The sequence below is a fragment of the Staurois parvus genome, unplaced genomic scaffold, assembly GCF_062004578.1.
Source record: "Staurois parvus isolate SC_StPar_1 unplaced genomic scaffold, SC_StPar_1.0 ptg000191l, whole genome shotgun sequence".
Lineage (NCBI taxonomy): Eukaryota > Metazoa > Chordata > Amphibia > Anura > Ranidae > Staurois > Staurois parvus.
This window is the reverse complement of record NW_028317987.1, coordinates 2,583,665-2,607,183: the sequence shown is the minus strand read 5'-3', so window position 1 is coordinate 2,607,183 and position 23,519 is coordinate 2,583,665. Positions and strand designations below refer to the sequence as shown.

The window sequence follows — 23,519 nt, the reverse complement described above, 5'->3', positions numbered from 1 at the left end:
CCCAGAACAAGGGTGGATAGATGGACCCGGAACTTGAAGAACTTCCCCACCAAGGCATCAAAGGTTGTGCGGCTCTAAACAAGGCTGGGGAAGTCCCACCAATACTGGAAAGCGAAACAAAAAGCGCACCAACCTTGTGCATTACCTCAGTAAAATGTGATTTTATTGGATGTGAAAATATCCTCACAAACAGAGAAGTATAACAAGCGTGTAAAGTCCTTAGTGAGACTTGACCAATCAGAGACCAGCGTGAGTCTAAACACGAGGGAAGGTTCTCAGAGTCAGTCTGACGCGTTTCGAAGGGAGTCCCTTCTTCATCAGAGCTGACTTGGCAATGACAGCCCTCTTCAATATATACCCTGGGACAGAGGTTGGACCCTCCCACTCGGGTTGGGCAGTCCCGGGAAAGGAGGCGGGACAAAGGTGACATCACAACATGCTCACACAAGCAACAATACATTACACATCAAGAGGTATAGTAAGAGACATTAGAAACATTCACCGGCATTAAAGCTGTAAGAAACGCAGGGCAGTGTAATATATACATGAGGAGGTCATATAGTCTGTGTATATATATATATCCCCATATAATAAATAATGACATATTGGGAATGCTGCATTGGGGTTCATGGGGATAATATTGTTGGATCAGCAGAATGTATAAAAAGTAAAAATGAATGAATTGAATACATAATTCCTTTGGATAAAAGCCTGCTGGTTCCTCAATTGTTGGCTTCTTTCCATGGAGATAAATGTGAACACAAAGTAGGTATACACATACATTTCAATGGCAGCCAGAATGTCCTTGCTTTGTGTGGGCTGTCAGTGGGGTCATTGGGCAGATCTTTGTCTTTAGATGTATGGAGTATTCATGAGTAATGTTACTATACTGGCAGCAGAGGGAGGTCAAGTGCTGCCATTGCCAAATATGGCTTCTGGAGGTGAATTGGAATGCACGCCAATAGGTGCGTGGCTATGGGGGCGTATGCGCAATGAGGTGGTGGCACACCGGAGTAGTCATGGAGATGGGCCTCCGACGGGCCATCGCACATGCGCAGTGAGGCGATGGCACGCTGGAGTAGTCATGGAGATGGGCCTCCAATGGGCTATCGCACATGTGCAGTGAGGCGGCAGCACGCTGGAGTAGTCATGGAGATGGGCCTCCGACGGGCTATCGCACATGCGCAGTGAGGCGACGGCACGCTGGAGTAGTCATGGAGATGGGCCTCCGACAGGCTATCGCACATGCGCAGTGAGGCAACGGCACGCTGAAATAGTCATGGAGATGGGCCTCCGACGGGCTATCGCACATGCGCAGTGAGGCGACGGCAGGCTGGAATAGTCATGGAGATGGGCCTCCGACAGGCTATCGCACATGCGCAGTGAGGCGACGGCACTCTGAAGTAGTCATGGAGATGGGCCTCCGACGGGCTATCGCACATGCGCAATGAGGCGATGGCAGGCTGGAGTAGTCATGGAGATGGGCCTCCGACGGGCTATCGCACATGCGCAGTGAGGCGGCGGCACGCTGGAGTAGTCATGGAGATGGGCCTCCGACGGGCTATCGCACATGCGCAGTGAGGCGACGGCACGCTGGAGTAGTCATGGAGATGGGCCTCCGACAGGCTATCGCACATGCGCAGTGAGGCGACGGCAGGCTGGAGTAGTCATGGAGATGGGCCTCCGACGGGCTATCGCACATGCGCAGTGAGGCGGCGGCACGCTGGAGTAGTCATGGAGATGGGCCTCCGACGGGCTATCGCACATGCACAATGAGGTGGTGGCACGCTGGAGTACTCATGGAGATGGGCCTCCGATGGGCTATCGTACATGTGCAGTGAGGAGACGGCAGGCTGGAGTAGTCATGGAGATGGGCCTCCGACGGGCTATCGTACATGTGCAGTGAGGAGACGGCAGGCTGGAGTACTCATGGAGATGGGCCTCCGAAGGGCTATCACACATGCAAGCCAAAGTCAGCTTATCATTTACCTAGTGGAGTGCACTCCGGACATCCCGGAAGGACGGCTGTGAGATGTGTTCCAGCCGTGGCTGTAAAGTTGGACATCTCCTTACAACTCTTGGGACAGATAGCCTGCATGTGACCTCGCTGTCTTCATCTACAGCATCCAGTCTGGGGTGCTCTTCCATAAATGTCTCCACCTGTTTTCCAAACCAAGAGATCCCCCCCTAAACCTTGGGGTGTTGGTGGGATTGACCTGAACCTTTACATAGTTAACAGGGTAGATCCTTGATGAATTTGCATCTTGCATCACGCCTGTCCCAGACTTGTGTTCTACTCCTAGCGCTCTGGGTCACACTTCTTACAAACAGACTATTAAATTCTCACAGGTCATTCCCTTGGAGAATGTCAACAGAAAGTCCTGCCATGACCCCAACAGAAGTAATTCCCTGTAGAATTCACCACACAGGGATCAATGATGGTCAGGAAAGCACCTGTATCACAGAAACCAAGGACTTTTTGTACATCTATGCAGAGCTCCTGTAACTGCTGCTGCCTTATCTTGGGGTAAGTGGCTGGACTCCATAAACTCCTAGAAGGGCACCAGTTGTTGTTGGAAGCATCAATTCACTTTAAGATGCCAGTCAGTGCCCAGGGGTTGTGCCAGTCAGTGCAGCCAGTCAGTGCCCAGCAGTGATGCCAGTCAGTGCCGTCTATCAGTACCCATCATCAGTGCCGCCTATCAGTGCTGCATATTAGTGCCGCCTATCCGTGCCACCTCATTAGTACTGCCTATCAGTGCCCATCAGTGCCGCCTATCAGTGCCCATCAGTGCTGCCTCATCAACGCACATCAGTGAAGGAGAAAAAATACCTGTTTGAAAAATTTTATAATAGAAACAAAGAAACTTTTTTTTTTTTTTCAAATTTTTTGCACTTTTTTTATTTATAGTGCAAAAAGTAAAGCGCCCAGTGGTGATTAAATACCACCAAAAGAAAGCTCTATTTGTGAGAAAAAAAATGATCAAAATTTCATATGGGTACAATGTTGCATGACCGCGCAATTGTCAATCAAAGTGCGGCAGCGCTGAAAGCTGAAAATTGGCCTGGTAAATAAGGGGGTATAAGTGCCTGGTAGGCAAGGGGTTAAAGTAAAAAAAAAAAAATATATATTAATTTAAATATCATGCCTGGGGGCCCCTTAAACTACCTGCAAAGTTGCACATCTGTACAATGTATAGAACCTGCTGCAGCAGGACTGACACGTAACCCTTCAGTTATTCTTGACAAGTGCAGGATTGGACCCGGCTCTAAAAATTCAAATTATATGTAATGCACCTCTCATACAGGTGTAGAAAAATGTGGCCTTCAGTGTTGATGGTGCCTGAACACTGTGTCCCCTCACAGTTACTATTGCTGGGTGCAGACATGGGCCCTGCAGTTAAAAACTGTTAAAAATTATAGAAAAATTATCCAGGATTGATTCATGTTGATAAATGTCAGCTGGTCAGCGGAGTCTGTGGACAGACGCACTCTTTTATCCGTCACAAAACCTCCAGCAGCACTGAATGTCCGTTCAGAAAGCACGCTGGATGCAGGACAGGCCAGTACCTCGATGGCATATTGAACAAGTTCTGGCCAGTGATCCATCCTCAAGACCCAGTAACCCAGTGGATGTTCAGTTGGAAAGGTCTCCAAGTCTGTTCTTGCCCCTAGATAATCCTGCACCATATGATGCAGACCCTGCCGATGGGTGCTTAAACCTAACAGCCCTGGGCGCTGAGGACTAAAGAACTGTTTAATCGGTCAGCTGGCCGCCTTCTCCACCGCTCTTCCTTTGACAGAATGAAGCCTCAGAAACACGTTGTCCAGGAAATGGTGACCTCCCAGTGTCTGGAAAGGTGTTACACAATTTCAAGGCATCCTCAGGATGTTTCATCCTCTGCTCCCTCTGGGAAGACTGGATGAGCTCTGCACCTTCACCCTTGTAACGTGGATCAAGAAGGGTTGCCAACCAGTAAAGATCTCGCAGACACTTTGAGGAAATCTTGAAAATGAAAGATGTACACACAGTGCGCTGGTTATGCAGCAAAGTCGAGGCCTTGTGTGCTTTTCTGCAACACTGGAAGACAGTAGGGAGCCATTCTGAGCAGATATCATCTGAGGGATCATGTGACTGCTAAAGTTAAAGGCATCCTGAAAGACCTGAAACAGATGACGTTTGTGAAACTTTTGCATTTCCTGTTCGATTTTCTAGCAAGCTGAAACCTTTGTCAGAGGGTCTTCAGAACAAGGAACTTATGATCTGTCAGGTAAAAAACAAACTAGAACAAGCAGCTAAAACTCTTCAGGATCTTTCTGATGGGAAAGAAAAAAACGAACTTGAATTTCTTAGTAAGTTTACAGAAGATGGAAAACGACATGGGCTGCAGCTGACCAACCTTCAAGCTGGTGACAGAATTTCAGTCTATACGCCAATCTGTATTGGCCAAAGCAGAAAGAGATTTCATTTTGAGGCTTTCCTCGTTCTCCTCAGATATTGTACAATCTGTCCATATATTGAACAGCGTGTCTTGGCCAGACAAAGCTCACATCCCCAACTTTGGATGGACTGAGTTGCACAGAATTGCAAAACATGTTTTTGATAATCAGTTTGAAGACAAAATTGAGCTGTTAGAAGCAGAGTGGGCTGACCTCAAACTCTCCATTCCAAATGGACTCTTTTAATGAGACTCTGAAAAGATTGAATCAGCAGAAAGATTCAGCAACATACTCCCTCTGTTCAATTTCTGTGCCGTACTTCCCCAACAACCGCCTCATGTGAACGTGGCTATAGCTACCAAATCAGAATAAAGACGGTCTATCGTTCATCACTGACACGGGAGACTTTGGATGATCTTCTGATGATTGCTGTTAATGGACCACCACTAAAGGATTACAATCCACACACAGCCATTGGAGTGGTATTTTGTATCAGAAAGGGGACGTTACACAAGTCTTGGTCCTGCTGTACAATGAAAACCATAGCAAATCTTGATGTGAAACTGGCTTCCTACTGCTTTTTGGCATCCAAAAAATCATTTTTTGGTGTTTTTTTTTTCTTAATTGAATAGATTGCAATCCACACACAGCCATTGAAGTGGTATTTTGTATCAGAAAAAGAGTATTACACAAGTCTTGGTCCTGCTGTACAACACAAACCATGGCTGCTCTATGTTACAATGGTTACTATTGTTATGCCATGTTTTTTGGCATCTAAATAAGCACTTCTTTGTTTTTTCTTAATGCACTACTTCTCTAAGCTCTCTTTTAATAAGATGCTGGAGATAAAAAATGCAAAATGTTTACTATTGTTATTTATGTTTTTTGGCCATCAATAAAGGCACTTTTTTCTTTTTTCTTAATGCTGCACTTCTCTAAGGTCTCTGCTGGAGATAAAAAAACCAAAATTTACAGTAATTATTATTCCATGTTTTTTGGCATCAAAATAAGCACTTTTTTATGCTATACTTCTATAAACTAAACTTACATCCTTTAAAAGAGACTTTACTGTAGTTACTGAAGATGCCGGAGATAAACAAAAAAATACAAAATGTTCATTCCAGGTTTAAAGCTGTAAAACTTGATGTTTTGATTGCACCCGATTGCTATTAAGCTATTGCTGTGATGTTTAAATTGACATAATAAAGTTATAATTGCAGTTTTTTATATTTTGGACTCTTTATTCTAAAGAAAAATGTAATTTCATAAGCTTTAAGGGGGTGTGGTTGGGGGCAGGGCTAGGGACAGCATTGGGGGATGGGCCGGGGGTGGGGTTGGAGGTGGATCTGGGCAAGGTTGGGTGGGGCAACTGGTGGAGAGTAAGGATTGTGCCTGGCTAGTAGGTCTAGACTCAAAAATGTAAGCCCTGGTTTATCGGGATGTATACAGTATATATATGACAAGGCAGACTACTTCATGTAACATTACATCTTCATCTCAGATTGTAAGCGGATTGGATTGGCCTGTGTATGGGATTCCAGATCAAGTCATGCCAAGGTACACGTTGAGCGTTGAATATCTGGTTGTAGAGAGATCACGGGGGGGATTTGTATATCTGTTGTCACATGTTGCTGAGTTACTGATTTCTTACACGACATTTCCAGACAGTTGGATGTAATTCATTAATATTTGGCAGTAATTGCTGGCTTGTATTTCTCCCCATTATTGTGGATTAGATCATTGTACTGTTATCTTGTATTGTTTATTATTTATCATCACCTATTATATTTCATCCCCATTTTCTACTGATTTATATTATTAATAAATATATATTTTTGCACATTATTGCGTTTTATTTTGTCTTCCAATTATCACAAATACAGAACTGGGATGTCGGTTACTTTGTGAGAATTAGTAGGGAATCTCCTTCATTCCAGATCCCGCCTGTTTCCATGAATTGTATACGGATTATTTCCTCACAGATAAAGTTCTGACAATTTGTACCGTTCTGGTGTTTTTGGTCCTCAGAAATGAGATCTGCCGTCATCAGACATGATGGATTTTCAGACATCTATCCCATAGTTTGTAGACTCTATAACTCTCCTACACACTGAATCATAGACACTGATTGGGGTTATTGTACCCAAGAAATGGCGCAGAATACACCTTTGTCTACATTTATAAGGAAAGACGATTTATTTGTAAAAACAAGAAAAATGGTAAAAAGTGGTGTTTAAATACCACCAAAATAAATATCTATTTGTGTGAAAAAATTACAAAAATATAATTTGGGTACAATGTTGCATGACTGTGTAATTGTCATTCAAAGTGTGAGAGTGCTGATAGTTACCAGTCGGCCTGGGCAGGAAGGGGGGGAAGTGTCCGGTATACAGGAGGTAGAAATATTTATTTTTAAAACAGACCTCTAAGTGTTTGTGAAATCTCCCACCACAAAATGTACTCAGCCAATCACAGGTCAGGACTCCATTTTTATTCTTCTCCTGCCATCAATGGTCAACCCGGTCCCACACTTCATCCATGTCTTTGGGGACCTCTGATCTCCTTATGAACTGTTTCTTCCATGATGAAGATCAGCCATGGAGTATATCTGAGGTGTATATCAGGGTGTGCTTCTTCCCCACATGAGAGCTGGGATGTCCAGCAACATTCATCTAGAAGACATTTCCCGCACTCAAGACACTAATACACCTCCAGGGTTGTGTGGGACCCCTGATGTACAGGAAGACAGAACTTCAGTGAGGAACATTTCCCTCACTCAGGAAAGGAAAGTGGCTTCTCGCCTGTGTGAGATCTCTGATGTCTGTAAAGATTGGACTTATCTGAAAAACATTTTCCACACTCAGGACAGGAATAAGGCTTCTCCCCAGTGTGAGATCTTTGATGTGTGTAAAGACTGCACTTCTCTGAAAAACATTTCCCGCACTCAGGACAGGAATATGGCTTCTCCCCCGTGTGAGATCTCTGGTGTGTGTAAAGATGGGACTTTACTGAAAAACATTTCCCGCACTCAGGACAGGAATACGGCTTCTCCCCCGTGTGAAATCTCTGATGTGTACAAAGATGGGACTTCTGTAAAAAACATTTCCCGCACTCAGAACAGGAATACGTCTTCTCCCCTGTGTGAGATCTCTGATGTGTGTAAAGATTGGACTTGTCTGAAAAACATTTTCCACACTCAGGACAGGAATACGGCTTCTCCCCTGTGTGAGATCTCTGGTGTGTGTAAAGATGGGACTTCACTGAAAAACATTTCCCGCACTCAGGACAGGAATACAGCTTCTCCCCCGTGTGAGATCTCTGATGTGTGCAAAGATGGGACTTCTGTAAAAAACATTTCCCACACTCAGAACAGGAAAATGGCTTCTCCCCCGTGTGAGATCTCTGATGTCTGTAAAGATTGGACATCTGTGAAAAACATTTCCCGCATTTAGGACAGGAATACAGCTTCTCTCCTGTGTGAGTTACTTTATGCTCATTAAGATGCCGTTTCAAACGGAAACATTTCCCACACTCAGGACAGGAATACGGCTTTTCCCCCGTGTGAGTTCTATTATGCACATTAAGATGGTATGTAGAACGGAACCTCTTCCCGCACTCAGTACAGGAGAAGCTCTTCCCTGTTGGAAGGCCGGCCCGGTCCCGCACAGTCTGAGGTTCCTCAGGATACGAGGAATCCGATGGTCCATCTACACTGGGTGGTGCCGGATGGACATTGGAGGGAGCCGGGTTTTCTCCTGGACTATACTGTGTGATGTCCTCATCTTCTACTTTCCAGTCTGGAGACAAAGTGAGACAATCCTCGGAGGTTTTCCTCATCTCCCGGCCATGGACTAAAATACAAAGACAAAGAGGATTACTAGACAGGAGCTGATTGGATCCCCCAAACCAGGACTCTGCCCACATCAGGCAGCTTGGTCTCTGAGGAGCTTACAATTCCACCCTCAAGGGAACTAGGAAATGGCTCCTCTGATCTCCTACCAGGTCATTTCTTTATTCATGGACCTTAGTCAGAGAGTGAGGAAACAACCAGAACTGTCTTTTATAGGAGGGACAGTGATGAGGGGATTATAGGACGAGGGTCCCCACCCCCTCTATCACTCATCGCCACCTTCCCAACACAAGAAGTACTGCACTTCCTTATTTAGTCCATGATTTAGTCATGAAGAACAGCGGGGCTGAGCCCCACCAGAGGTCAGAGAGTGAGGATGGGGGGAGAACAACCAAGATGAAGACTGGACTGATCCTGAAGACCACCATCATTGGGGTATTGACTCCTCCCTCATTATCACTTTCTGTTTAAGGGTCCAAAGTTGGAGGATGTTATCACATTATTATCACCATGTAAAAGTCTGTGCTCCAATCACATCATTCGATATAAAATGTCCAGCTGGGAGGAAATGGGGGGAACAAAAGAGAATCCATATTATGTGTATATATAGCAGTGGGGGGAGGGGGAGAGCAGAAGTCAGGACTATGGAATGTACAACATAGAGTATATAGTGCAGGGGTCAGGTGTATGGAATGTACAACATAGAGTATATAGTGCAGGGGTCAGGAGTATGTAATGTACAACATAGAGTATATAGTGCAGGGGTCAGGAGTATGTAATGTACAACATAGAGTATATAGTGCAGGGGTCAGGAGTATGTAATGTACAACATAGAGTATATAGTGCAGGGGTCAGGAGGATGTAATGTACAACATAGAGTATATAGTGCAGGGGTCAGGAGTATGTAATGTACAACATAGAGTATATAGTGCAGGGGTCAGGAGTATGTAATGTACAACATAGAGTATATAGTGCAGGGGTCAGGAGTATGTAATGTACAACATAGAGTATATAGTGCAGGGGTCAGGAGTATGTAATGTACAACATAGAGTATATAGTGCAGGGGTCAGGAGTATGTAATGTACAACATAGAGTATATAGTGCAGGGGTCAGGAGGATGTAATGTACAACATAGAGTATATAGTGCAGGGGTCAGGTGTATGGAATGTACAACATAGAGTATATAGTGCAGGGGTCAGGAGGATGTAATGCACAACATAGGGTATACAAGGGTCAGGACTCCTAATATTGGTATTCAGTAATCAGTGGAAGATTAAATGTTTACTGTAGACAAGTTGCAGAGATCCCACACCGCTGCCTCCCATCTCCTGAGACTGCACTCAGTGACTTGGGGCTGAGACACTACAGACATATCCCTCCACCCGGCACAGCCAGCAGAACACAGAGCAAGGAACCCTGGGAGAATTGTTCTGTCAGAGATTTTACCTGGGCATGAGGAAGAGGACCCACAGAACACGTCCCAGATAACTCAACACTTATGGTAAAAATCAACATTTTGCTGCCAGCTGAACCCCAGAACCTCCATAAATCCAGTCTAGATACATAAATTGTGTCTGCAGCACAGAGAAGGAAGATTATCCGAGAGAAATCCAGGAATACAGGACGGGGAACACAGCTCAGGAAAGTGACCAGGGGATTACAGGCTGATATCACCCAGTCCCCGCCCTACTCTGGACCAATCAGTGAGCAGTATGGGTGGAGGAATGGATTTAGTGTTCATGACCCACCTGTGCTGATCTCTGTAGGAGTGTCCTCCTCTATAAATGTCCCCGTTATTCCATCCTCCTCCATAGACTGCTGATCATCCCTCACATACGCCTCTTCTTCTTCTGCTTTCACCTCAAATTCTATATCGATTGGATCTCCACTCTAAATCAAGAAAATATATTATCTGTAAAAAAAAGCTCACATAAAAAAATCCACACATCATCTTTATAAGTCCATGTTCTAGATGCTCTGTCCCACCAACCTTGCAATGATGAGGGATGGTGTGACCTTCCTGTGTGGAATCCCGGGAATACAGAGGACGGGGACATCTCTCTGGTGGGTTCCCATGACTGGATCCATCTGTAGGAAACACACACACTGACTGAATCCATTGTTTCTATGTGTTTATCAGATGATGGGGGATCTAGGTGGATCCTCCGTACTGCTCTCTCCTTTACAATAAAGTCTCCTCTTACCCGGTGATGTGAGGGGCGGCTGATTGTCCATCATGACGTCCTTGTAGAGATCCTTGTGTCCTTCTAAATACTCCCACTCCTCCATGGAGAAATAGACAGTGACACCCTGACACCTTATAGGAACCTGACACACACAATGATACAGTCACCATCCAGACACATCCCTTGTCTGTTACTGGAGAATGTCCCAGAATTCCCGGCACCGCTCACCTCTCCTGTCAGCAGCTCCATCATCTTCTTGGTGACTTCTAGAATCTTCTGCATGTTGTGTCTCTCAGGGTTTAGGGAGTCACATGGAGGCACTGTGATGGTCATATGATCACCTGACTTCAGAAGAGGAAATCTCTGTATTGAGGAACCAATAGGAATATCATGTTAGAATCCCAGAATCCTCCTCACCTCTCCGGTCAGGTCTGTGTTTTATTAATAGAGATGAGAGTGATGTCATGTGACCTCCCAGAATCCTCCTCACCTCTCCGGTCAGGTCTGTGTTTTATTAATAGAGATGAGAGTGATGTCATGTGACCTCCCAGAATCCTCCTCACCTCTCCGGTCAGGTCTGTGTTTTATTAATAGAGATAAGAGTGATGTCATGTGACCTCCCAGAATCCTCCTCACCTCTCCGGGCAGCAGGTAGATGATCTCCAGGGTGAGGTTTAGTATCTTCTCAGTCATGTGACTCCGGTCCTCCTCCATCCTCATTGGTGCCATCATGTGATCTATACAGGTCTCCTTGTAGACGGATAACTTTGGGAAATGAAAGTAAGAATGATTTGGATGGTATTGGTCACACAATAATAGGATGTGGATGTGAGGGGGGAATAGGAGGGTTGCTGGACATTGAAGAACTACTCCCCCCATGGGAAGACATTTAGTTTGGACTCAGGGAGTTACAAATCCTATCTCCCGACTCTCGGGACATGTAGTTCTGGGCGCTGTGCAGGTTGTTTTCTTACATTTATCCCTGTTGCAGGAAAGCAGCAGGGCTTACTGAAGAAAGTGATTGGTAGACTCCGGGGGGGGGGGGCAGGCTGCAGCTGGGCACGCTCAGTGTCTGTGACACTTGTTCAGACAGCACACTTCCCCCCTCCCTCCCCGCATAGACGGGGGAGGAGAGAGATTCTGTTTTGCTCCGCCTCTTCCCACCCCTCTGCTCTGTGACTGCCCCGTGGGGGGGGAAATTTGAAGATCCATCCGGTTGTACAATTGGCGATGTCTGAGCCTGCAGAGAGCAGCCTGGGGGTGAGCGATCTCTGCTCTACCATGGAGCTTTCCCCACCTCCTTCCCTTCTCTCCTTATCTACTTCCCCCCTCCCTGTTCTTCCAGCAGCTTCACACTTCACTATTCCATGTCCAGTTAGCAGTTGAGCTCTGATGTAAGGGGGGGACTCCGCTGAGCTCTGACTTAAGGGGGGGACTCCGCTGAGCTCTGACGTAAGGGGGGGACTCCGCTGAGCTCTGACGTAAGGGGGGGACTCCGCTGAGCTCTGACGTAAGGGGGGGACTCCGCTGAGCTCTGACGTAAGGGGGGGACTCCGCTGAGCTCTGACGTAAGGGGGGGACTCCGCTGAGCTCTGACGTAAGGGGGGGACTCCGCTGAGCTCTGACGTAAGGGGGGGACTCCGCTGAGCTCTGACGTAAGGGGGGGACTCCGCTGAGCTCTGACGTAAGGGGGGGACTCCGCTGAGCTCTGACGTAAGGGGGGGACTCCGCTGAGCTCTGACGCAAGGGGGGGGACTCCGCTGAGCTCTGACGTAAGGGGGACTCCGCTGAGCTCTGACGTAAGGGGGGACTCCGCTGAGCTCTGACGTAAGGGGGGGGACTCTGCTGAGCTCTGACGTAAGGGGGGGACTCCGCTGAGCTCTGACATCAGGGGGGACTCTGCTGGACACTGATGTAACGGGGTAAAGATGGGGACTTTTATGCAAGGGGGGACTCTTATGTGAACATGGTGCTCATCCTGACTGCTGCACTCTCTATGTTGTGTTTGTACTTACTCCTGGCCCCTGCACTCTATACATTATGTTGTATGTAGACCTGACTACGATGTTGATTGTCCCAACAGTTGCTGGTTGGAATGAAATCTTTCTTTATCCATTTCAATACCGGGCAATTTTACACCTTCCTGCCCAGGCCATTTTTCAGGTTTCAGCGCTCTCACACTTTGAATGACAATTGCGCGGTCATACAACATTGTACCCAAACTAAAATATTATCATTTTCTTCACACAACTAGAGCTTTCTTTTGGTGGTATTTAATCACCGCTGGGGTTTTTATTTTTTGCTAAATTAACAAAAAAAGACCAAAAATTTTGAAAAAAAAACACATTTTTCTTTGTTTCTGTTATAAAAGTTTACAAATAAATAATTGTTCTTCATAAATTTAGGCCGCGATGTATTCTGCTCCATGTCTTTGGTGACAATAACCCAAATTAGGATGTATTATTTAGTTTGTAGGAAAGTTATAGAGTTCACAAACTATGGTATAGATCTGAGTATGGATCAATCCTGAAGTACTGACAGCCAATCTAATTTCTTGAGGTCCAAGAATGTCAGAACAGTACAGATATCCCCCAAATGTCAGGACGGTACAGATATCCCCCAAATGTCAGGACGGTACAGATATCCCCCAAATGTCAGGACGGCACAGATACCCCCAAATGTCAGGACGGTACAGATATCCCCCAAATGTCAGGACAGTACAGATATCCCCCAAATGTCAGGACAGTACAGATATCCCCCAAATGTCAGAATAGTACAGATATCCCCCAAATGTCAGGACAGTACAGATATCCCCCAAATGTCAGGACAGTACAGATACCCCCAAATGTCAGGACAGTACAGATATCCCCCAAATGTCAGGACGGTACAGATATCCCCCAAATGTCAGGACGGTACAGATATCCCCCAAATGTCAGGACGGTACAGATATCCTCCAAATGTCAGAACAGTACAGATATCCCCCAAATGTCAGGACGGCACAGATATCCCCCAAATGTCAGGACGGTACAGATATCCCCCAAATGTCAGGACGGCACAGATATCCCCCAAATGTCAGGACGGCACAGATATCCCCCAAATGTCAGGACGGTACAGATATCCCCCAAATGTCAGGACGGTACAGATATCCCCCAAATGTCAGGACGGTACAGATATCCCCCAAATGTCAGGACAGTACAGATATCCCCCAAATGTCAGGACGGTACAGATATCCCCCAAATGTCAGAACAGTACAGATATCCCCCCAAATGTCAGGACGGTACAGATATCCTCCAAATGTCAGGACAGTACAGATATCCCCCAAATGTAAGGACGGTACAGATATCCCCCAAATGTCAGAACAGTACAGATATCCCCCAAATGTCAGGACGGTACAGATATCCCCCAAATGTCAGGACAGTACAGATATCCCCAAATGACCCCTTTTTGCAGAGTAGAAAGTCCGACGTACTTCATAAGAGGCATGGCGAGTTTTTTGAAGTTTTTTCGGAAAATGAAAAAATTAAAAAAATTATTTTCACTATTTTTTTTTATATATTGTCACCAGTGCAGTACAGCGTCATCATATAACTGGCATGGCGGTGAACAGGGACACTGACTGGTGACAGTATGAAAAAAAAAATATATATTTTTTTTATTTTTTTATTATATTAATTTTTTATTACATTTTTTTTATTTTTTTTTTTCATATTTTACTATGACCAAAGTAGTACAATGTTACCATAGTAACATTGTACTACTTTGGGGAAGTGATCAGTATTTTTTTTTTTTACACAATTTGCTTATAGCAAAGAATTACTTTGCTATAAGCAAACATTTACCTGAATGAAATCGATTCATTCAGCTTTTCTTTTTTTTTTTTTTTGTGCTTAGCTGTGATTTAGTCACAGCTAATCACATGACATGTGCATGTGATTAGCTGTGACCATTCACAGCTAGGCACTAGTATACAATGGATGGCATGAATGAAGCCATCCATTGTATACAACTGTCATGTGACCTGCTGTGATTGGTCACAGCAGGTCACATGGTACCAGCAACGGAAGCCGGTACTCGGATCTGTCATCGGCCATGTCCGAGGTGCACGGCCGGTGACAGATCGTGCTGCTGCGCCGCTCTGCATTTGCGCAAACTGCGCATGTGCGGGAGCACGCCAAATGGTGTGCACCCGGAATGCAGGAACACTTTTGAAGCCGCCAAACGGCCATTGGCCGGGCGGCTAATGGTTAAGGTCGGCTCATTAAGGCAGTCCATACATTACTCATATTGTTCCTCCAATCAGTGGGCTGAACGGAAAACAAAATGATCCAATCCTGGAGGACACTGGAGCTTGATTTGTCTGCTCAGCATGTGCTTGTACTGAGCACCCAAGTGCTTCCATGTGCATCAACCCTTCATATTCTCCACCCTGGCAAAGTCATTTCATGCTTTATAGGGACATCCATCCATTGACAGTCCTTAGTGATAAAACGTCTCATTCAGTAATAGTAGAACAATAAACACCGGATATAAATATGGTTTGGGTTCAATTATTATTTTTATCAGGACAAGTAGATTGTCATGAGGACAAGTAGTTTGGGACCCCGATTTAGTCCCTTGGACAAATAGTTATTTGATAAATTTCCACATCGCTGGGACTGCTTAACATTTAGTACATTTCCAAGGTCCTGTGTCCTCGGCTTGCTGGATCAGAAATCCCCTTTTCTCTGTTGGGTTTGTTTGGTCTCTGAACTGGTTTTGATGAGTATTAGATCTGCAGACAAGGAATGATAAATACGATCCTTCCTATGACATGTTTGCTCTGAGGCAGTGCTGTGAGGTCAATGTCGGCTCATCATGAGGTCCAGGAAGGGAAACTTGCTGACTTTTGATTGGAGTTGCTGGATAATCAGGATAATTGCCCGATATCCGGCTGCAAGGCTCCAATCTCCGGCAGCCTGCTGACTGACAGGAGTGATGTCACTGTCACTCTCTGCAGGAAGAGAAGGGATTGGATTGGATAGCAGGAGAATGCTGCTGGTGGAGCAGAGAAAGCTTTGGGGGAGGACTCTGTTCTCCTCCCTCCAATGGCAGCTCAGTGTGGGTAGGAGGGGACAACAGGGGGAACACCTTTGGTTGCCAAGTATACTGTAATATCCAGGACATTGTACAGAGTGGTGGTGGGTTCCTGGGGGCTCTGAATTCCAGCACCGGGCACTGCCAGAGCCTGTGTCATGGGAACGTATAGGACTGTCTCCGGAAGATGTATAGCATTGACCCCTGACTACCTGTTAGTCTATGCTGAGCATACAGACCTCCTTTAGAAACAAGTGCCCACCAAGGGGTGAAGAACTGTCCTTCATTCCACTTGGACAATATTATTTGACCAGTGAGATGGTAAGAAGGTGAAGGTCGCCTTCTTTTCTTGGCAGGAGTTCTGTAAGGAGGTCTGAAAGTAAGTTCAGGTAGGAGGACCATCATAGACCAACAGCCCCCTACCTAACTCAGCGACCCCCTGAGCCATAGTACCTCCTCTTCTCTCAGAGATCTCCTATCAAGGACCCAAAGTCCTTCAGCTACTCTACCCCCTCAGAGAACTTGAACTCCACTACCCTCCAAGGGGCCCCAAAGTCCACCATCCTCTGTACCCCCAAAGAGACCCCTCAGCTCCCCTTCATCCATCAGAACCCTTAGAGGACCATATTACTAGAATTTATCTCCACAATGAGGAGAATGTTCCGGCACCGGAAGTGGGGGAATGTTCTGCCCCTGAAGGGGTTCATCTGGGTTCCCACACTATATATGTGTGTATCATCATCTGCTGGAGATAAAAGATGTCACAGTGACTATGGAGGAAGAGGACGGACGTGACTATGGAGGAAGAGGACGGACGTGACTATGGAGGAAGAGGACGGACGTGACTATGGAGGAAGAGGACGGACGTGGCTATGGAGGAAGAGGACGGACGTGGCTATGGAGGAAAAGGACGGACGTGGCTATGGAGGAAAAGGTCGGACGTGGCTATGGAGGAAGAGGACGGACGTGGCTATGGAGGAAGAGGACGGACATGCTATGAAGAGGACGGACATGGCTATGGAGGAAGAGGACGGACATGACTATGGAGGAAGAGGACGGACATGACTATGGAGGAAGAGGACGGACATGATGGAGGGTTACTGGGTGTAAATAGGAAATAACATCTTATTACTCCAAAGACATGCTGGTAGGTTAATTGGATCCTGTCTAAATTGTCCCTAGTATGTGTATGTATGAATGTAAGTTAGGGACCTTAGATTGAACACCCCTTGAGGGTTAGGGACTGATGTGAATGTACAATATATATGTGTAAAGCGCTGCGTAAACTGATGGCGCTATAATAAGTACCAAAAAATAAAATAAAAAATAAATATTACCTCCTCTTCCACCAACGTCTCCTTGCTGCTTCATACCGTATGGAACTTCCTGTCTTTGTTTCAGATGACTTCCTGTCTGTACCTGACATCACTTCCTGTCTGTACCTGACATCACTTCCTGTCTGTATTCCATAGAGACCTTCTGTTTGGGTATAAGTGAGATCACCACCTAGTGGATTTCAGAGGAACTGCAGAAACATCTCAGAATATCCATTCCTGTATAATATCTACCTTACAGGGCTACCAGGGAAGTTCAAAAATAATAATAATAATATATATATAATAATAATAATAATAAAAAAAAATATCTCTTATGTTTAATAAAGATATTTTATTCCATATAGAAAAGTCTTAAAAACACAGAACACAAAAAACAAATGCATAGTTAATAAAACAGATACCACCAAAACTGATCCTTTTGTTGAAGAAAATGCAAAAATACATCCTAAAGTATAAAAAATATCTATCAATCCACTGATAATGAAGATGTTAGACATAAATTACAAGGATGTAATGGTCACAGAGGAATGGTGGTGGAGATCTCTCAAAGTAAGAACACTTCCTTGAATGGTTCTATAAATAAAGAATGAATCCTGGAGGGAATAAAGCTGTAAAGCAATAAATAATATATAAACTGGGCCATCCACTTCATCCATAAAGACATTGTGATTGAAGATCTTCTAGATCACATAGAAGGAGGACTCATCCATGATTTCATACATTTGTTTGGAAGGATAGAACAATCCTCAGAAGGGAACATGTAGGATGACAGGAAAGGCTCCTGACTGGTGAGATCCTCCAAACATAATGATGACATCCATGAACTGGAGCGAGCTCGTTGGGGTGATAAAGCCAATCTGGAAACACTGTGTAGACGTTCTCCAAGAACTCAGCACACTCCAGGTGTGGAGAAAGTCTCCAGGTGGGTTTAGCCTGTCATTTATCATAGGTAGAAATGTCCACACATGGACTTCCACAGGGACCCCCAGACTACATATAGAACTTGGAGGTACCTGTAACATGGAACAGGATTTGGTGTTGCTGGAAGACTGGTCAGAGCAGTGGAAATTGCAGTTCAATGTTTCTGAATCGTGGGCTGGGGATGGGTAGCGGGTACAAAGCTCCCTGGGATGGGCACACTTTCAGGGACAGATACCAGTCCAGTGATGTAGTGTCACACAGTGCAGTGTTTGTTGGTGCTATTTACAGGTGCTGTACAATGTTCCACAAAGAAACGGCAAAAACCAAGTATTTCGGCTAAACTATTGGACAAGGCATCATAAAACAAAATAGATGCCATCCAAGAATGGCCATGTCCTGCAAACAAAAAGCATATCTGAACCTTCCTTGGTATTGTGGGGTACTACAGAAGGTCTATCCAAAATTTTGCAACTCTAACAGCTCTACTGGCTGACCTTACAAAAGGGAAAGACTTGGTAATGGTAAGATGGTACCCAGTGGCAGAAGAGTCTTCCCAAGTCCTGAAGAGGGCCCCCTTGTGCACACCCAGTACTGTACACCCCCAATTTTTCCAAGGATTTATGTGGTTCAAATGGATGCATCTGATGTTGGTATTGGGGTGGTGTTGTCACAGGTACACAATGGGGAAGAACACCCTGTAGTGTACCTGAGCAGAAAACTTAATGAACATGGAAAGAAATATGCAGTAATTGACAAGAAATGTTTAGCCATAAAGTGGTCCTTGGATGCTCTAAGATACTATTTGTTAGGGTGAGTTTGACCTGATAGCTGACCATGATCCCCTCAATGGATGACCCAAAAGAAGGAGACAAATAGACGGGTGACCTGGTGGTTTTTGGCTCCTCAAGATTATTCCTTCATGGTTAAACACAGACCAGGGGCTAAGATGGGAAATGTAGATGCCCGGTCCCGGGTTCACTCCTGTTGGGCCACAGCTGTGCCAACCCTGGGGATGAAACAAGGGGGGATATGTAGCAGAGTGTCTCAGCGGGAGCTGGGAAAATCCTCTTCTGGGTTCACACATCTCCCAGGCTCCTCTCATACACTTATAGGGATCTCTGATCCTTGGTCCAGCTCAGGTTTCACACCTCTCCCCGGGTGTAATTTATACTCACCAGAAACATGCAGTCAGATCTCTCATACCTGGGAACAGACAAGTCATGTCTGGGAGAGATGGAAGGTTGGTGGAAGCTGTAAAACTGCATCTTTGGAGACTGACAAGCACTAGGCTTGCTCACCCTGATAGGACAAGAAATGGCCGCTGCCCCAGTCTATAACTGGCCTTCACAGCAAGGAGCACTTGAACGGGCAACGCATGTCACACAACAAAAGAGAAAAGTTCCCGGCTCAACTTACCAGCCAGCCTGCAAACAAACCAAATTAACCTAATAGTATGCATTAAAAACAGGGGTTTATTGTATAGACCAAGGGCAGGTGGACCTGAGGGAGCCCACCCCTCTTTAAAGGTACAGGAGCGCACCGGACACCCAGCGTATAGCACAATGGCAGCTAAGGTGTCCAGTGTGTCTCCTCCTCAACAATTCAACAGAACAAAAAATGGCCACTGCCCAAGTTTTGCCATAAAACCTTCCTTGAAGAGAGAATCCAAGACCACCTGGACAAGGGGCAAGTGAGATTCCCATTCAGTGCTATGTATCACTATGTCATCCAGATAGACTGCTCCATACTGTTGATGAGGTCCTGGGGTCCTGTCCATAGCCCTCTGAAGTGTTTCCGGGGCATTTTGTAAACCAAAAGGCATTTATTTATATTATACGAACCCTGAGGGGGTCACAAATGCAATCTTTTCACTGGTACTTTCAGTCAGGAGGATTTGCCAGTATGCTTTTGTCAAGTCCATAGTGATCATGAAATGGGCCTTCCCAATCCTGTCCATGAGCTCATCTACCCTGAGGATAGGGTACGTGGTAAATTGTGTCACTGAATTAAGCTTTCTGAAGTCATTACAGAACCTCAAAGTACCGTCTGGTTTTGGGACTAAAATGATAGGACTAGACCAGCCACTATTAGACCCCTCAATGATGTCTAGCTCCAGCATCCTCTTGACTTTGTCACTGATGTCCTTTCTCCTGGCTTCAGGAGTCGGTATGGTTTGAGTTTGTCACGGTCCCCAGGTTCAGTAATAATATCATCCTAAACCACTGAAGTCATACCAGGTAACTCTGAAAATGTGTCTCTGCTCCTTATCAGGAACTCTCTAGCTCTCTGCTTTTGGGAATGAGACAGTCTGTCTGGAATTGTGACTTCAGGGACTAGAGGGGACTCAGTACTCCCAGGAGTTCCAGGGGCAGACCCCACAGTCAGTGCCACCCTATCCTTCCAGGGGCTTACAGGTGTACATGGTATATCTGCTCAGGATTTCTATTATCCGATTCATATACTTTGTAATTCCCCAACTCTTTTAACCACTTCAAAGGACCCTTTTACTTAGCCAGGAACTTGCTTTCAACAGTGGGAACCAATGCCAGGACCCGGTCACCAGATGAGAAAACCCCATTGTATATTCTTTGTTGGGCTTCCTGGGTGTGAACTTCGTGTTCTTCTACAATAGATGTCATCGCTGTAATCCTGTCCTGCATATGAGCGATATACTCAATGACACCTTTGTGGGGTGTCTGCTTCCCCTCCCAGGTTTCCTTGGCTATGTCTAGGAGCTTCTGAGGATGATTCCCATAGAGTAACTCAAATGGAGAGTGCCCCTTAGAGGACTGGGGAAGCCCCACCAGGCCATCAGTATGAGGGTATGTCAGGGATAAAACACATGCCCACAGTGACTAGATAACCGAGGCGTGCACATGTGTGACTGGGGTACAGAGGGAATGAGGGGGACTCTGAGCATATAAGTCTGGCCATGATACACATTCACAGCCCGCACTACCTCTGCTCACCACTAGAGGGTGACTCCACTCCAATCCAGCTGGCTGACCACACACAGGCAGATACAAATCTTATATACAATCTAGTGAACTCTAAGGGGTGAGGAGCAGCCCAGCAATCACACACCCTTCCAGGATTCCTCCAGCTATCCTACAAGCAGGACCCCGGTGTTAATCACTCTTCCACTGTCCATTCCCCCCCACACCAGACACACCACAAATGGTAGCTTGCCACCACCCAACAGTTTGTCGCAGACTGGTCTGCTGGGCCTCCACACACACAGATCTCCGTCTGGCAGATCTGCTACCTTACAATCTGCCAACAAGCAGTGCAATTGCATACAGATTGGCAATGAACTTAGACTGAAGGTGGGAGATTTATGCACACCCCCAGATTTATATGACACATGTACTGGTGGTCCAATCAGAACCCTCCAGGCCCCAGCAGTGCACACCCCCAGATTTATATGACACATGTACTGGTGGTCCAATCAGAACCCTCCAGGCCCCAGCAGTGCACACCCCCAGATTAATACAACACATGTACTGGTGGTCCAATCAGAACCCTCCTGGCCCCAGCAGGCCACACCACCAGATTAATATGACACATGTACTGGTGGTCCAATCAGAAACCTCCAGGCCCCAGCAGTACACACCCCCAGATTAATACAACACGTGTACTGGTGGTCCAATCAGAACCCTCCTGGCCCCAGCAGGCCACACCACCAGATTAATATGACACATGTACTGGTGGTCCAATCAGAAACCTCCAGGCCCCAGCAGTACACACCCCCAGATTAATACAACACATGTACTGGTGGTCCAATCAGAACCCTCCTGGCCCCAGCAGTGCACACCCCCAGATTAATATGACACATGAACTGGTGGTCCAATCAGAACCCTCCTGGCCCCAGCAGTGCACACCCCCAGATTTATTTGACACATGTACTGGTGGTCCAATCAGAACCCTCCAGGCCCCAGCAGTGCACACCCCCAGATTAATATGACACATGTACTGGTGGTCCAATCAGAACCCTCCAGGCCCCAGCAGTGCACACCCCCAGATTAATACAACACATGTACTGGTGGTCCAATCAGAACCCCCCAGGCCCCAGCAGTGCACACCCCCAGATTAATATGACACATGTACTGGTGGTCCAATCAGAACCCTCCAGGCCCCAGCAGTGCCCCCAGCCCTGAATTCTCTCCAATGGAACTCTCCAGTGAAATCTCCTCTCATCAATTACTAGCCGGATTCTCTCTATTACCTCCTGTATGTACAAAACTCCCCCAAATCTCTCCCCTCCTCACCATCCACTAGAAATTGGAGGAATTGTTTCTTCTTCCTGAAATCCAGACCTAGAGAGGAATAGAAAAGATCCAACAAACCCCACAAAGTCTTTTTATAGAGATTTATTCCATCAAATCCAAACTATTCTACACATATTTATTCCATGGAATATGAAGAGATTTTTCTATCAATAATCCCATCAAATCTGCGTGTTTATTGGACTTTATTCCCAGCAATAATCAATCAGGAATCCATGCCAGCAATCATCAGATCAATAGGAATGTTTCCAATATCCAGTGATCACGGTTTGATCCTCCAACATAACCAGTGCACAGAATGATAAATCTATCCCATGAAATGGATCTTATTGATTGGTTGACGTCATTTATTGATCTATTGATTCCCTTCTATGATAGAATAGATTGATTTCTCCATGTATTGATCATCCTCTCCATATATCTCTTCACCTTGTCTAACATCATACAAATCCTGAATGCTATAAATCTCAGTCCTGTCCATGAATTGTATGTGACTCGGGTCTTTATAATACCATATACTGGACTGTTACTTCATTCCCTATTTTTATATCGTCTTCTTACACCTGTCCTGATGAAGTGACACTTTGAAGCCATGAAACGCGTTGATGGTGTATTTTACATTCACTTGTCCAGTAAACTCCGACCTTCTGAAGAAAACATTTCAGAGTTTCCTCCTTTACTATGGGCTCCTCTGCTGACCTCACCCTCATTATTTCTTGGGGTGAAAGTTCTCCACCAGGATCCAAATCCTGCTTAGTATATGATGATCCGGAATTCCCCGATGACCATGGAGGGTGACCACCCATTGACTTCAGTGAGGAGAGAGACATATTCTCCACAAGTCCTCAGATAGGTTGTCTGATCCCTGGATGGGTTCCCCACAACCTCCCAGATGTGAGTACATGCACCGTACTTCTCCCCATCTTCTAGAACCATCTCCCACCTTCTGGTATCCATCACTACACTCAGTCCCATCTCTCCCATGGTCTTTTATCCTCTTTTCCCGTCTCCTGATGGTTTGGAGGATTTCTACATATTGCTCTCATGACAGGTCTACTTTATTGTATGCAGAGGGGAGGGGGAGGAGTACACAGACTCCTCCCAGTGTTGGTTTATGAGGGGGACCTATAGGGTATTCTGCCCTGTCCAATCACAATATCCCGTGAGGAGCCCCCACTGTGTGCAGGTACCCCCCAGACATGAGACTGTCCTCCAATCTGGTCATTTCCTGATAGAACAGATGACAAAGTCGTATCTATGAGGGTCTCTGTCATGTCTATGGGCCCCTTATTGTACTATAACCCCTCCCCCTCCTGACATGTACTGGGAAATATCCGGGCTGTGATTGGTGAGGACAATACTGCTGTTATCTCCAATATTGTTCTATGGGAGGGATTTGTAGGAAGATTCTGTACAGAGGCTCATA

The 23,519-nt window shown here is 45.8% G+C and overlaps 1 protein-coding gene across 1 annotated transcript in view; it reads right to left on the bottom strand.

Annotated features, from left to right (window-relative positions):
* Nucleotides 1-23,519, bottom strand: part of LOC149461861 (uncharacterized) — a 102,631-nt gene that overhangs the window by 47,856 nt on the left and 31,256 nt on the right. The window contains exons 3-4 of the mRNA XM_089677723.1: nucleotides 18,983-19,106; nucleotides 7,242-8,214 (exon numbers count right to left, since the gene is read on the bottom strand). Of these exons, the coding sequence (XP_089533849.1) occupies nucleotides 7,242-8,214; nucleotides 18,983-19,106 (1,097 nt within the window). The remainder of the gene's footprint in view (nucleotides 1-7,241; nucleotides 8,215-18,982; nucleotides 19,107-23,519) is intronic.